Below are 15,862 nucleotides of genomic sequence, written 5' to 3'. Positions count from 1 at the left end.
AATATTAATACACATTTCAGATTTTGTTGTTCATTTCTTTGAAAGAAGGCAAACTTAAAATTTCGCAGGGGATCAAATAATTGTATAGTCAAAATTGAAGACGAGTGCTTTGAAACCACAGGGCCACAGTTAACGTCCTGCTGTGGATGAAAATACATTTTATAACCTTCATGTTTGTGGTATGGTTCTCTGCATGGTGTGGAAGAAAAATACACAGCAATGTATGAGTTGAATTTGCATTCAGATATCATAATAAGTATTACAAAATAAATAAATAACTTGTTTGAAATAACCATTTTGTTACATTTTACATTGTCTCCCACAGCTGGGCCCGAACATCAAGGAGCTGTTCCGCCTGATTGAAGATTTTGTGGATGTCGTTGGTCTGAGAATGAAAGACTTTCAAGACATGTATGAAGTGACTGATAACATAGGTAAGTCTTGAGACTATTCATGTCCATTGTCACTCCGTTTCTTGGGTTAGGGTTTTTGCAGCAATATAAAAAAAAATGGGCAAAAGATGACCCAATGGTGGCACAACTGCTTAAACTTCTGAAATTCCACACTCGTGCTATCAAGTCTTTCCACCCAATGCATATACATAACAGTAAACCTGATTAACAATGTAGTGTGTGTATGTGTGTGTGTATATACATATATATATATATGTATATGTACGGCACGGTGGACGACCGGTTAGAGCATCAGCCTCACAGTTCTGAGGACCCGGGTTCATGGATGGATGGATATATATACACAAGCCCAGTTCCAATGAAGTTGGGACGTTGTCCATCCATCCATCCATCCATCCATCCATTTTCTGTCGCGCTTCTCCTCACTAGGGTCGCGGGCGTGCTGGAGCCTATCCCAGCTGTCGTCGGGCGAGAGGCGGGGTACACCCTGAACTGGTTGCCATCCAATCTGCAGGGCACATACAGACAAACAACCATCCGCACTCGCATTCACACCTACGGGCAATTTAGAGTTGTCAATTAACCTACCACGCATGTTTTTGGGAAGTGGGCGGAAACCCCACGCAGGCACAGGGAGATTTGTACTGTAGCTTGACCAGGAAGTAAAAACAGTTGTGAAACTTAACTTCATTTGTGTGAGGGGACTTCGGCATCGGCAGTTTATTAAGTTTCTTGAAGAAACTGTTGCTGACTTTTAGTGTGATGAACACCACCAAAGCATCCTCGAGATCCCAGCTGAGTGATGAACACCTCAGATGTGTTCTGAGAAGGGCCACGACAAAACTAACACTAGACTTTGATGCACTGGCAAAATAAGATGATCAACAACACTGTTCCCATTATAAGAAAATGTAAGTATGAACACTACCACGCTTTTTTTTGTTTATTATTGATTCATTGGCTTGGCCCGCCTGTCAAATTTTAAAAGCCAATGTGGCCCCTGAGCCAAAAGGTTTGTCCACCCCTGGCCGAGTAAGCTTCGAGTGTGTACATTCCTCAGTGACGACATGAAAATAATTCAAGGAGAATCTGCTTCACAAAATGGTATCTTCCTCTTTTTAATGGAGTATGTTTCAGGTGTTCTGCAGCATGCTTCCGATGTTTCCTATTTCCTTTGGCTTGAACACTGCTGTATCGGAAAACAAAAATAATGTTCTAAGATTTACAATGATTGATTCATTAAATAGGTGACATGAGAAGTACTCAGCAAGTGGGGAAATGTCCCTGTGCGCGTCCTCAAACACCACAAAGTCAGACAGGTGTCAAAGAGTCTGAAACAAGCAGGTGACCCTGTTCAACACATTGTGATCACTGTGTTTAGCTGTGCTGAATGGTATTCTGTTCGAAATACTTTAGTCATCATAGTTATCATGACTCACAAGTTGAATGAACTGTGGGTCCTGGTGTTCACTGTCATTGTTTTGGTGGCTTTGGAAAAGCGAGTTAGGTTCCACCTATATATCAACAACAGCATATAAAATTGTCCAGAATCAATTACCCATTCTGCCATGCTCCTCCTTCCCGTATATCAGATTCTGTGGAATCTGTCGTCATCTTCGTACGTCACGTTGCTTGCCGCCACTCGTGTACGTGCCATGTTGCTCGTCGAAGCAGCCCAGGCACAGTCTGGGTACGAACAGACAATATATGATACGAAGAACAATGACAAACAACATCTACGTTTATGTTATGTAACACCAGTCCCATGCAGTTAATGTATTAACACTCTCGTTAATGTGGCGGTAGTACTATGAGCGTGGTCTTGGGTACAAAAGAGTCATCCTAAAACTTTGAAGTAAATTACAAATTTATACTACAAATACTACAAAACATGAAAGATGTTTTTGTTCATCTAAATGTAAACAAGAGTTGTAACGATGACTTTCCCCAAATCATGGCTACTTAGTCACGACGATCAGCCGGGCTGGCTTGTCTAGTGTTAATACCTATGACAGGGAAGCCCAATAGAAGACGTTGTTTGAGGTCATGTGACTTTCTTGTGTCATTTGATTGGTGAACTAGACTTAAACGTCACTAGCGCTTAAATTAGATTAATGCAAACAGCGGCCAATGCGGAAGTCAAAGTCATAGTCTTGCGCACAAAATAGTTGATAAATAAGTAATAATTGATAAATAAAAGTTGCCAGCAACATTTAGATCATTGTCACGGAGTAAAAGTACTCTTACCACTAGCTGCCAGCGTTCAAGGAGAACGAAACAGCCTATGACTACAGCTACCCCCACCACCGCAGGAAAAACTCACCGGATCTATATGATTCACGTAAATGGCTTATTTTGATTTCAAAACGGTAAATTTCGCCAAAAGGCGACTTATTCGCATGTATATAATGTGAAGTTTACCAGTACCATTTGCTGAAAAGCAGCCCCACACCATCATGTTCCCACCTCCGAACTTCGCCGTTGGTATCGTGTTTTTCGGGTAAATGTGGTGTGCATTATGGCATCCAAACAGTTTGATTTTGCTCTCATCCGACCAGACCATATTCTCCCAGTATTTAACTGGTTTGTCCAAATGTTATTCAGCAAACTTTAAACGAGCTTTTGACATGTTTTCAAGCAATGGGGTCTTGCGTGGTGAGCGTGCATACAGGCCATGGTGGCGGAGTGCATTACTCACTGTTTTCCTTGTGACAACAGTACCTGCTAATTGTAGGTCTTTTTGAAGCTCTCCACAGGTGGTCCTTGGCTCTTGGACAACTTTTCTGATTCTTTGTACGCCAGCTGCCACCATAAAAATGTGCATTTTCCATCTCTTAAAAAGCTCTATAACATTTTAATGCCACTGGTTATGGCGCCTGTATCGCCAGCATTGTCAGGAATGTATGTGCAACAGGTTTGGTTCTAGAGGCTACAAATACCGCCCTGAGAAGCCAAAAGCAGATCAAGTGCCATGCGCTTTTGGAGGGCTACTTCACAAATTGCATTAATTTCCACACGTGTAGCCTCAAGAATGGTCAGGGTAGTGTTAACAAAACGAGAAAAACCATAACTTAGATTGTGTTCTTTAAATTGGGCCTGTCTGTGACAACGGGAACAGGATGTGGCAGAGATAATGTATGAGTGGTCTGTCAAAACTAGACTTTCCACCGATCTGATCGGCCTGATCGGTATCGGCCGAAATTAGCATTTTATGCTGATCGGCCGATCGGCTTTCATGTCATAATTCGCCGATCCGATCAATGACGTCATCGATCGGCTCTGCACAAGACATTTACTCCGCCTCGCCGTCGCGTATGAATCCAAAGTTTATTTTTAGCCTTGTTCCGTGTCTTGTGGCGTAGTACTGTCACTATCTGACGGCGTCTATCTGAAGTTTTTTTCAATCTTGTTGGTGAAAAAACACGTCGTCGGTGTGGGACTATTTTGTGTGGTGCCTCGGACAAACAACACACAATTTGCAGTCTGTGAACAACTGAAGTACGTCATTGGGAACGTCATCTAAATGCTTCAACACAACAAATTTGATCGGGCACCTGAAGAATGTACACAAGGAGGAGCATGCCGCGTTCAAGCAACGCAGTGTGGAAAAAAAAACAAGAACAAAAAAACCAAAGGAGAAGCCAAACGGACGCAAACTCTGGACAACACCCATCCATATAGCCGAGACAGTGAGAAAGTTAGAGTCAGCGTGTCATTAACAGTATTTATTAAAGTAATTTAATTACAGTCAGTTAGCACCCATAATTTCTGTTATGTGGATGTTGTAATGGTGAGTTGACCTAAATTTATGTCAGTGGCCAATCCTTGAATGCACCGTAGAGGTCATTGATGTTTTAACTTTTGTCTAAAATGATAAAGAATACGTTTGAAGATACTCAAGTATACACAAGTATATACAATGAATAAACAAGTCATGTAAACAGAGACATTGCTCCATCTTTTGATCGGATCGGTGATTGGTTATTGTTTATTTAAAGTCCAAAAATCCTGATCGTGTAAAGCCTAGTCAAAACAGTAGGGGTGCATGGTCTAACACGGTCTAACCCGTGTGTCGTTTTAGCATAACAAAAGAAGAGACGCCGAGGGAGACCAGGGCCCATCCACACGCCGTCATCAGAGGTTGCCCCGCACTGTCGCACAAAGTGCGCTCAGTGGGAGTAGACAGTGAGTGAAGGTCAGCGTGAGGAAGGGAGGGGGTGTGTGAGCAGCGGTGAGGGAAGAGGAGAGGTGGAATGATGGAGGAGGTAGGCGCGATGCAGCCTTGGCGGCGGGATCTGGACTTGCATTCCCTTGAGAGACAGGGTCAGAGATGTTGGTGTGTGCCGTACGCGGTGGCAGAAGGTAGAAGAATGGCATCAAGAAGAGCTGCAACCTTGTCATGGTGAAGAATATGTTTGCCGTCAGATTTAAAAAATTTGCGGTGGCGCCAGATGGCGCCAAAGTCATGGACCACGACAAAGGCATAACGGGAGTCTGTGTAGATCAGGGGTGCTCACACTTTTTCAGCAAAATGACCAAGTCAAAATGATCTACCTATTATAAAAATGCAAAACATGTATATACTAAGAAATCAATTGAAGATTCTTCATATGTAATTTATATTATATTGATATCTTCAATATAAATCTGTAAATTTTGGTCATTACCTTACTCCTGCCTCTCCTGCCCTAGCACGTCTCCTGGCATGTCCTCAACCTCGAGATTACCCTTGAACAAGTGCAGTCATGGCAAGGTACGCATTCAGCGATGCCTTTGCTGATTCATCCTCTTTCTTCTTCTTTTGGTCGCGTCCTTTTGTCTCAGCATGCTTGGCACGTCACATGATTTCTGCCAGGCGGTTGTTTGGGCAGCCGCCAATCAGTGTAGAGGCCATGATTCTGGTCAATGGGGAACGTAGACCATCCATAAATGCTGCCTTCAAAATGGACTCGAAAGGGCTCTTGTCACCGTCGAAACTGGCCGGTTTAGTAAGTCCAGAATGGCTCTCACAAACGCCCATGAGATGGTGCAAGTATTCAGGTGCTTTCTCATCTACCCCTTGGATGGAAACCAGTTCAGTGTGTACCATCCATGCATAAATCTGAGCCACTTATCCTCCTCCTCAGAAAGTATGATGACATTACCCAGACACTGGCTCCTGCTCCACTTGAGATGCGATTTCCATTTCCATCCATTTTCTGAGCCGCTTCTCCTCACTAGGGTCGCGGGCGTGCTGGAGTCTATCCCAGCTATCATCGGGCAGGAGGCGGGGTACACCCTGAACTGGTTGCCAGCCAATCGCAGGGCACATAGAAACAAACAACCATTCGCACTCACATTCACACCTACGGGCAATTTAGAGTCTCCAATGAATGCATGTTTTTGGGATGTGGGAGGAAACCGCAGTGCCCGGAGAAAACCCACGCAGGCACGGGGAGAACATGCAAACTTCACACAGGCGGGGCCGGGGATTGAACCCCGGTCCTCAGAACTGTGAGGCTGACGCTCTAACCAGTCGGCCACCGTGCCGCCCGTTTTAGAGGTTATGTTTGTTCAAAACCTTTAGATCTTGTTTCATGATGGCATTTCTCCATCTTTAACTCAACTTCCACGCCGAGTCTCTTTCTCTCTCCCCTGATACATTTCTTCTCGACTGTCTGGACTGCGCACTATCAGTGATTACCACCTGAGATGATGATTTGACGGGGGGGGGGGGGGGGGGGGGGGGGGCTGAACTCGTATCTGATTGGTCGGTATGGTTCGTCACTACCGTAAAGCTTGTAATGCTGTGCTGCTTAAAATAAAAGCGCCGTTTATGTCTTGAATCATAACCTTACTCTTTTTGCTATGGTGGGCGTCCGTGTGGGTCCATATGGGACTGCTTCTGGGTCTGGACCCGGAGCCTTATAGCCTACATAGCCTACATTGTAGGCTATCATGACCGCCCACAACGCGCTGTGTAGCAGAGGGCCGCCTGTGTGTGTGTATGTATGTGTGTGTAGGTGTGTGTGTGTGTGTGTGCGCATGTGTCGAACGCTTTCTCCAAGTCCACAAAACACATGTAGACTGGTTGGACGAACTCCCATGCATCCTCGAGGACGCTGCCAAGGGTGTAGAGCTGGTCCACTGTTCCACGCCCAGGACGAAAACCACACTGCTCCTCCTGAATCTGAGATTCAACTTACCGATGGACCCTTTCTCCAGCACCCCTGAATAGACCTTACCAGGGAGGCTGAGGTCTGCCAATCCAAAGGCACTGTCCCCGATGTCCACGTGATGTTGCAGAGGCGTGTTAACCAGGACAGCCCTACAACATCCAGAGCCTTGAGGAACTCCGGGCGAATCTCATCGACCCACGGGGCCTTGCCACCGAGGAGCTTTTTAACCACCTCGGTGAATTCAACCCCAGAGGTAGTAGAGCCTGCCTCAGAGAAGCTCTACTCTGCTCCCTAATGGTAAGGCGTGTCGGTGGAATTGAGGAGGTCTTCAAAGTATTCTCCCCACTGACTCACAACGTCCCGAGTCGAGGTCAGCAGTGCTCCATCCCCACTATACACAGTGTTGATGGCGCACTGCTTCCCCCTCCTGAGACGCTGGATGATGGACCAGAATTTCCTAGAAGCTGTCCGGAAGTCTTTCTCAATGGCCTCACCGAACTCCTCCCCTGCCCGAGTTTTTGCTTCAGCGACCACCAACGCTGCATTCCGCGTGGCCACCCGGTACCCATCAGCTGCTTCAGGAGACCCACAGGCCAAAAAGGCCCAATAGGACTCCTTCTTCAGCTTGACGGCATCCCTCACCGTTGGTGTCCACCAACGGGTTCAGGGATTTCCACCACGACAGGCACCAACCACCTTACGGCCACAGCTCAGGTCAGCCACCTCAGCAATGGAGGCGCGGAACATGGTCCACTCGGACTCGATGTCACCCACCTCCCCCGGAACATGAGCAAAGTTCTGTCGGAGGTGGGAGTTGAAACTCCTTCTGACAGGAGATTCCTCCAGACGTTCCCAGCAGACCTTCACAATACGTTTGGGCCTGCCATGTTGGACTGGCATCTTCCCCCACCATCGGAGCCAACTCATCACCAGGTGGTGATCAGTTGACAGCTCCACCCCTCTCTTCACCCGAGTGTCCAAGACATGCGGCCGCAAGTCCGATGACACGACCACAAAGTCGATCATCGAACTGCGACTTAGGGTGTCCTAGTGCCAAGTGCACACCCTTATGCTTGAACATGGTGTTCGTTATGGACAATCCGTGATGAGCAAAGAAGTCCAATGACAGAACACCGCTCGGGTTCTGATCGGGGGGGGCCGTTCCTCCCAATCACACCCTTCCAGATCTCACTGTCATTGCCCACGTGAGCATTGAAGTCACCCAGCAGAACGATGGAGTCCCCAGCGGGAGCGCTCTCCATCACCCACTCTAAGGACTCCAAAAAGTGTGGGTGCTCTGAACTGCTGTTTGGTGCATAGGCACAAACAACAGTCAGGACCCATCCCCCCACCCGAAGGCGGAGGGAGGCTACTCTCTCAACCCCAACATACAGGCGCCGAGCCGCGGGACAATTAGTATACCCACACCTGCTCGGCGCCTCTCACCGTGGGCTACTCCAGAGTGAAAAGAGAGTCCAACCCCTCTCGAGAGGACTGGTACCAGAGCCCAACCTGTGCGTGGAGGCGAGTCCGACTATATCTCGTCGGAACTTCTCGACCTCACACACCAGCTTGGGCTCATTCCCTGCCAGAGAGGTGACATTCCATGTCCCTAGAGCCAGCTTCTGTAGCCGGGGATCGGATCGCCGAGGTCCCCACCTTCAGCCACCGCCCAGCTTGCACTGCACCTGACCCCTATGGCCCCTACCACAGGTAAGGGGTCTTTGAGCCGTGCTTTGTCTGGTCCCTCACCCCAGACAACTTAGCTCCTATGATCATTGGGACACACAAACCCCTCCACCACGATAAGGTGACGGTTCAAGAAGGATTTTTAGAGTACATTAATATAATCCATCCAACCATCCATTCTCAACACCGCTTATCCTGGTTAGGGTCGCGGGGCGCTGGAGCCTATCCCAGCAGACTTCGGGCGAAAGGCAGACTACACTTGAACTGGTCGCCAGTCAGTCGCAGGGCACGGACAACCTTTCGCACCCACATTCACACCGTCACTTAGTGGGAACTGAACCCACACTGCCCACACCAAAGTCAGGCGAGTGTACCACGACACCATCGGTGACCATTGATATAATAATTATGTAAATATAAGATAACCTATCCCAGCTATCTTCGGGCGAGAGGCAGGGTACACCCTGAACTGGTCGCCAGCCAATCGCAGGGCACATATAAACAAACAACCATTCACACTTACGGGCAATTTAGAGTCTTCAATTAACCTATCATGCATGTTTTGGGGATGTGGGAGGAAACCAGAGTACCCGGAGAAAACCCACGCAGGCACGGGAAGAACATGCAAACTCCCCACAGGCGGGGTCAGAATTTGAACCCCGGTCCTCAGAACTGTGAGGCAGATGTGCTAACCAGTCGTCCACCGTGCCGCTCCTATGAAAATAGTTCTGATTATTTATTGATATCACAAATAAATCACTGTTCTGCATTGCACATAAAATCCATATATGGGAAGACAAACAGTGTCATATGTTGGATCTGTTGGGGCACTGGGCCCTGAACTCCAAAGTTAGAGCTATCAATCTAGCTATCAATCTATTTGGGGTGTAACGATTCGTTTTAGCAACGATTTTCGTGGTTGCCGATTTGATTCAAGGATGATATTGATTCATTTAGAACGATACGACCTGTAACGATTCATTGGCTGGAAATCGATTCAGGAACATTTTCGCCAAAAATTCATCCAGCGTGACTGTGAAATGAATACCTGAATACTGCACAGTGTAGATTAAATTTTGTGGATGCTTGTTGTGTTCTTGTAAGGGCATTGGGTAAAAAATTATTATGGTCATTAAAATATAAGTATTTTCCAGATGTACAAATGTACGAAGACGTTTCGCATGTTCAATAACAACAAGCTGCGGTTCACTGCCAAACTGAAGCAACTTTGCCGGGCGAAAGAGGATGCCTATCAAAGTGGGCACAGAGCCCTGTACAATTGTGCTAGAAATCAGATGACAAAAGAAATTAACATCCCAAAGAGAAATTATCCAGAAAAGAAGGAAAAACAGTTTACTTAAGTCAGTATGGATTAAAATCGCTAACCAACTACAAGCCACCATCCCCCCAAGCAGAGAACAAAAGAGAACAAGCTGACGACTTGAACACCTTCTACTGCAGATTTGGAAAGAACACGTTTACACCCCACAACCACTCAGCTGTACCACCATCGCAGCTCTGACTTCTCCGTTAACTGTTCATGAACAGGATGTGAGACGCATCTTCAAACTACAAAAGATCAACAAAGCAGCATGCCCAGACCTTGTGTCCCATCCTGCCTCAAAGTCTGCGTGGACCGGCTCGCTCCAGTCTTCACACAGATCTTCAATAAATCTCTGGAACTGCATGAAGTACCATCCTGTTTCACACGCTCCACCATCATCCCAGTCCCCAAGAAACCTGCAATCTCAGGTCTGAATGACTACAGATATGTCGTCCTGACATCTGCGGTCATAAAATCCTTTGAAAGCATTGTGCTGGACCACCTCATGAGCGTCACAGGACCCCTGCTGGACCCCTTGCAGTTTGCCTATCAAGCAAACAGGTCTGTGGATGACGCAGTCAACATGGGACTACACTTCATCCGAGAACACCTCAACAGGATCCTGTTCGTGGCTTTCAGCTCTACGTTCAATACCAAATCCCGGAACTCTTCTCCTCCAAGCTTCTCCAGCTCAGCGTTTCGCCTGCCAACTGCCAATGGATTTACAACTTCCTGATGGGCAGGACATACCAGGTGAGGCCGGGAGACACCACCTCATCCACACGCACCACCAGCATCGGGGGGGCCCCAAGGATGTGTCCTCTCTCCTCTGCTTTTCTCTCTCTCTACACGAACGACTGCACCTCAATGCACCCAGCTGTGAAACTCCTGAAGTTTGCAGACGACACCACTGTCGGCCTCATCGAAGACGGTGACGAGTCTGCGTATCGACAGTAAGTGGAGCAGCTGGAGCTTTGGTGCGGGCGACACAACCCGGAGCTGAACTTGCTCAATTCTGTAGAGATGATTGTCGACTTCAGGAAGCATCCTTCACCACAGCTGCCCCTCACGCTGTTCAACTGCCCTGTGTCAACCGTCGAAACCTTCAAGTTCCTGGGAATTACAGTACCTCAGGATCTGAAGTGGGAGACCAACATCAACTCGATCTTCAAAAAGGCCCAGCAGAGTATGTACTTCCTGCGGCTTCTGAGAAAGCACGGCCTGCCACAGGAGCAGCATTCATCGAATCAGTCCTGTGTTCATCCATCACAGTCTGGTTTGGTGCTGCCACAAAAATGGACAAGCTCCGACTGAAACGGACAATCAGGACTGCCGGAAAAATCGTCGATACCCCCCTACCCACCCTTGAGGACTTGCACGCTGCCAGAACTAAGACAAGAGCATGCAAAATCCTCTTGTACCCTCCACATTCTGGTCACACCTCTTCCAGCTCCTTCCCTCAGGTAGGTGCAATTGATCTATGCAAACTAAAACCAGAAGACATTCCAACAGCTTCTTCCCTCTTGCCATTAAATTACTAGAGGCTAAGTGACTCTCCGTAGTGTGTTTTAATGTTTTTATGTTTCAAAAGTATTTATTGTCAAAATGGCTGTCTATTGTCGTACTAGAGCGGCTCCAACTACCGGAGACAAATTCCTTGTGTGTTTTTGACGTACTTTTGACAAATAAAGAGGATTCTGATTGTTTTATGTCTTATTGTGTACCGTACTTTATGTGTTTTCCAATGGACTATGAGTCTGCTTTATAAAAGTTGATAGATTTGTATTGCTTTGCAATAAAACAATGGGGGAAAGCAGAAACTTATTTTTCATTATATTATTTCCGCTATGATTTTACTTGCTGAGCCATTGTTTTCCAAGAAAAGAGATGTTTAATTGGTGTTAGAATTATGAAGTGGTCCTTGGAAACATGTCTCCACTGTAAGGAGTTCCTAGCCGGACCCAGTTTGAGAATCCCTATTCAAAACAGTTAAATAGTAGCGACTAAAACAAAGTATTGTGAGGTTTTCATGAGGAAAATATTTTAGCAGTAGTGTTAATAATACACAGAGAGCTAAATAAATCAACAAACCTGCACTTTGTAGCTCAAACGTGAGCCTGAAACATTCTCGCTCGTGTCCTCCTCGTCTGCCGTCCACGAGACAGAAAAACAACACACACACACACATACTGTGGTGTCTCGTTCAACCACTAGGGGCACTACGGAAAGGAGTGACTAGTTTTGGGGCGTAGAAAAGGAAATGAAGGAGAAAAGAGACAAAGAAGAAAGTAATCTTGACAGTGCTAACTGCTGTGTTAACGGCAATGCTTAAATCCAGTGCGTTATCAAAACAATCGACTGATTACCTTTTAAAACAATTTAAATATATATATACGTCCTATCTATATATTTCTTTATTTATCTATCTATCTAGCTGAACATTAGCAACTGGATTTCTTTCCATTTGCTTTATTTGGTGTTGTTAACATCACAGTGTATTTATATGAACCAGCTATTATTTGCAGTGTTCTGCAGTCCTCATTCATGCATTCTTTACTGGTTTGTTTCATCCAGACTAATTGAGTCCAGGGTATTATTAGGTAATGCATTAATAATTTCTGTCATCTCTGCTACAGTTTTGAGCATCCACAAGCGTCCAATGCTGAGTAACGCAGATATCAGCTTCCCAATGAAGGGCTGGAGGGGCATGGTGGACTGGGCCCGCAACTCAGAGGACAGAGTCACTATCCCAAAACACATCCTGCTAACAGGCAAGCCAGGTGAGTGTTGTACACACTATACAAGCTATTTATAGGGTGGTTGATTGATGTGCTTTACTACGAAAATCATTATTGCAAATTGAATGGTTCAGTTGTTGTCCTCAGTCCTTGGAGCAGGAACACCTCTGCAGTGAAAGGAGGAAAAGAATAAGACTGAATGAAAGGAAGAAAGAAAGAAAGAAAGAGAGAAACAAAGGAAGAAAGAAACAAAGAATAGGTAACTAGCATAGTACAGAGGTAGGGATGAACCAAAGCAAAATAGTGTAACAATCCGGTATATGCGCAACCTTCTTCCGCATTTGGCAAAACGGGTCTGAGCACGTCCTCTTGGTTCGGGTGAATGGCGAAGAGGGCCGTGACAAGGCAACCGTGGGGACAATATCTTTTATCAGAATCAGAATCATCTTTATTTGGCAAGTTTGTAAAAAACACACAAGGAATTTGTCTCCGGTATCTCTAGTACGACAACAGACAGTCAATTGACAAAGAATACTTTTGAGACATAACAACATAAAAACACAGTCACTGAGCAATAAAAAGTTACCACTATAACTATGTTTTTTTTTTACAATTGTGCAAAATGATGCTGAGTCCTCTGGCAATTAGAGCAGTTTGAAATGACTAATAGAACAATAGTCTGGTGCAGTGACCATTGTGCAAATGGCACAGACACTTCAAGAAATGTATGCAGTTTAAAGTGACTAGTAGTGCGATCATCTGGGACAATGTCAATTGTGCAAATGGAGCAGATACTTCTCAAGCACATGAGTGGCCAGTATTGGTCAACAACAGATATGCAAATAGTGCAGGGTGGCGAGACTACTACAGTGAGTGCACGAGTAATGTAGAATTGACCCCACAGAAATTGGCAGCATGTTACAATGGAAATGGAAGTTAACTGTTTAAGGAGTTAATGGCAAGAGGGATGAAGCTGTTGGAATGTCTGCTTGTTTTAATTTGCATTGATCGATAGCGCCTATCTGAGGGATGGAGCTGGAAGAGGTGGTGACCAGGATGTGGATGGTCCAAGAGGATTTTGCATGCTCTTGTCTTAGTTCTGGCAGTGTGTAAGGGTGGGTAGGGGGGTACCGACAATCTTTTCAGCAGTTTTGGTTGTCCGTTGCAGTCGGCATTTGCCCTTTTTTGTTGCAGCACCAAACCAGACTGTGATGGATGAACACAGGACTGATTTGATGTCTGCTGTGTAGAACTGCCTCAACAGCTACTGTGGCAGGCCGTGCTTCCTCAGAAGCCGCAGGAAGTACTGCTGGGCCTTTTTGAGGATGGACTTGGAGAAGGCATTCGACCGTGTCCCTCTGGGAGTCCTGAGCGGGGTGCTTCGGGAGTATGGGGTACCGAACCCCCTGATACGGGCGAACCCCCTGATACGGGCTGTTCGGTCCCTGTAAGACCAGTGTCAGAGTTTGGTCCGCATTGCTGGCAGTCAGTCAGATTCGTTTCCGGTGTGGGTTGGACTCTGCCAAGGCACATGACGCATAACACACAACACTTTGTCACTGTTTCTGTTCATAACTTTTATGGATGATTTCTAGGCGCAGCCAAGGTGTGGAGGAAGTCCGGTTTGGTGGCCTCAGTTTTGCATCTCTGCTTTTTGCAAATGATGTGGTTCTGTTGGCTTCATTAAGCCGTGAGCTTGAAGTCTCACTGGAGCGGTTTGCAGCGGAGTGTGAAGCGGCTGGGATTAAAAACAGTACCTCAAAATCTGAGACCATGGTCCTCAGTTTGAAAAGGGTGGAGTGCCCTCTCCAGGTCGGGGATGAGATTTTGCCCCAAGTGGAGGAGTTAAAGTATCTTGGGGTCTTGTTGACAAGTGAAGGACGAATGAAACGGGAGATCGACATGCGAATCGGTGCAGCGTCTGCAGTGATGCAAACTTTGTATTGGTCCGTTGTGGTGAAGCAGGAGCTAAGCTGAAAGGCGACGCTATCAATTTACCGGTCAATCTACATTCCTACCCTCACCTATGGTCACGAGCTGTGGGTCGTGACCAAAAGAACCAGATTTCGGATACAAGCGGCCGAAATGTGTTTCCTCCGCAGGGTGTCCGGGCTGTCCCTTAGAGATAGGGTGAGAAGCTCGGTCATCCTGGAGAGGGTCAGAGTAGAGCTGCTGCTCCTCCCCATTGCGAGTAGTCAGATGAGGTGGCTCGGGAATCTGATTAGAATGCCTCCTGGATGCCTCCCAGGTGAGGTGTTCCACCGGGAAGAGACCCCGGGGATGACCCAGGAAATGCTGGAAAGACTATGGTCTCCTGGCTGGCCTGGGAACGCCTCGGGGTCCCCCCGGAGGAGCTGCATGAAGTGGCTGGGCAGAAGGAAGTCTGGGCTTCCCTGCTAAAGTTACTGCCCCCGCAACCCGATCTCGGCTAAGCGGAAGAAAATGGATGGATGGATAATTTAACCCAGATTTTTTTAAGTACACTGTGAAATACACTGTTCGTCAACATATTCCGTATCTCAGTCTGTAGGCCATACATCATGACTGGCCTCACTACTGTCTTAGAAACATTCTCCCTCATCCTAGCAAAGACTCTTCTATCACATAACACACCTGAAACTTTCCCCCACCCATTCCAACCTGCTTGGATCCATATTTTCACCTCCTTTTCCCATTCACCATTGCGCTGGAGTGTTGACCCTCAGTATTTAAAGTCCTCCACCCTCACTATTAGGGTTGTTTGCATCTGTTCAGCTCGTGGTACTGGACGGGGAGGAGGTCTCATGATGGTTCACCACGAGAAGTGGAACGTCTCGCCTGTCTCTCACACACATCGCATCATTAACCGCTGACTTAATCCTGCTTGGTGACTTTTAATTTTGATTTTGACAATATAAATAGCCCCTACACGACATAATTCATATCCATTTTTGGACAGTTTTGGTTGACAACAATATGTTGATTTCCCTACCTACTCTTAAGGACAGGTTCTGGGCCTCGTTTGCTTTCTTTTTGAAAGGGGCAACACCCTTTCAACTGTTCTGCAGCCGACCCACCAGCTTCTTTTCACAAACTAGTCTCATTTAATGTCAATATTTTACTTTCAAAAAGCAAACAATCCCGTTTTGTCTCACTCCATAACATAAAGGACATTCATTTATCTTCTCTCACTGCTGGTATTGAAAGTCTCCCAAGCATTAACTACTCATCCACCCTTGATGAACCTTTCACACCCTGCAATAATGGACCACAAACTCCTGGATTCCCTAGCTCCCTTACTAATTTGGAGTGTGTACTTTAATCACTACTGCTTGGTTCACACCTGAACTCCATAAACTGAAAGTTAAAGGACGTCAACTAGAATGCCTCTATAAAAAATGGCCTCACTATCCACAAGAATAGAGTATGTACACAACTCACAGTCTACACTATAAAGACATGCTCTCCACTGCAAAAATCCCATGACTACTCAAGCAACATTTCTCCATAGTCAACAACACATTGTGCCCACTTCTATTCCACAGAACAAGGTAACTCCAT

At 46.3% G+C, this 15,862-nt stretch overlaps 1 protein-coding gene across 10 annotated transcripts in view; it reads left to right on the top strand.

Moving 5' to 3' along the window:
* LOC133480183 (adhesion G protein-coupled receptor B1-like) overlaps positions 1–15,862 on the top strand; it is a 274,432-nt gene that overhangs the window by 120,297 nt on the left and 138,273 nt on the right. For all 10 annotated transcript variants that reach the window (XR_009789207.1, XM_061777927.1, XM_061777930.1 and 7 more), the window contains 2 exons: positions 326–434; positions 12,221–12,364. Coding sequence is in view for 9 of the 10 variants with exons in the window: in XM_061777927.1 (XP_061633911.1) it covers positions 326–434; positions 12,221–12,364 (253 nt within the window). In the remaining variant the exon portion in view is untranslated. The remainder of the gene's footprint in view (positions 1–325; positions 435–12,220; positions 12,365–15,862) is intronic.

This window comes from Phyllopteryx taeniolatus, chromosome 6 (assembly GCF_024500385.1).
Source record: "Phyllopteryx taeniolatus isolate TA_2022b chromosome 6, UOR_Ptae_1.2, whole genome shotgun sequence".
Classification (NCBI taxonomy): Eukaryota; Metazoa; Chordata; class Actinopteri; order Syngnathiformes; family Syngnathidae; genus Phyllopteryx; species Phyllopteryx taeniolatus.
This window is presented reverse-complemented; position numbering and strand designations above follow the sequence as displayed.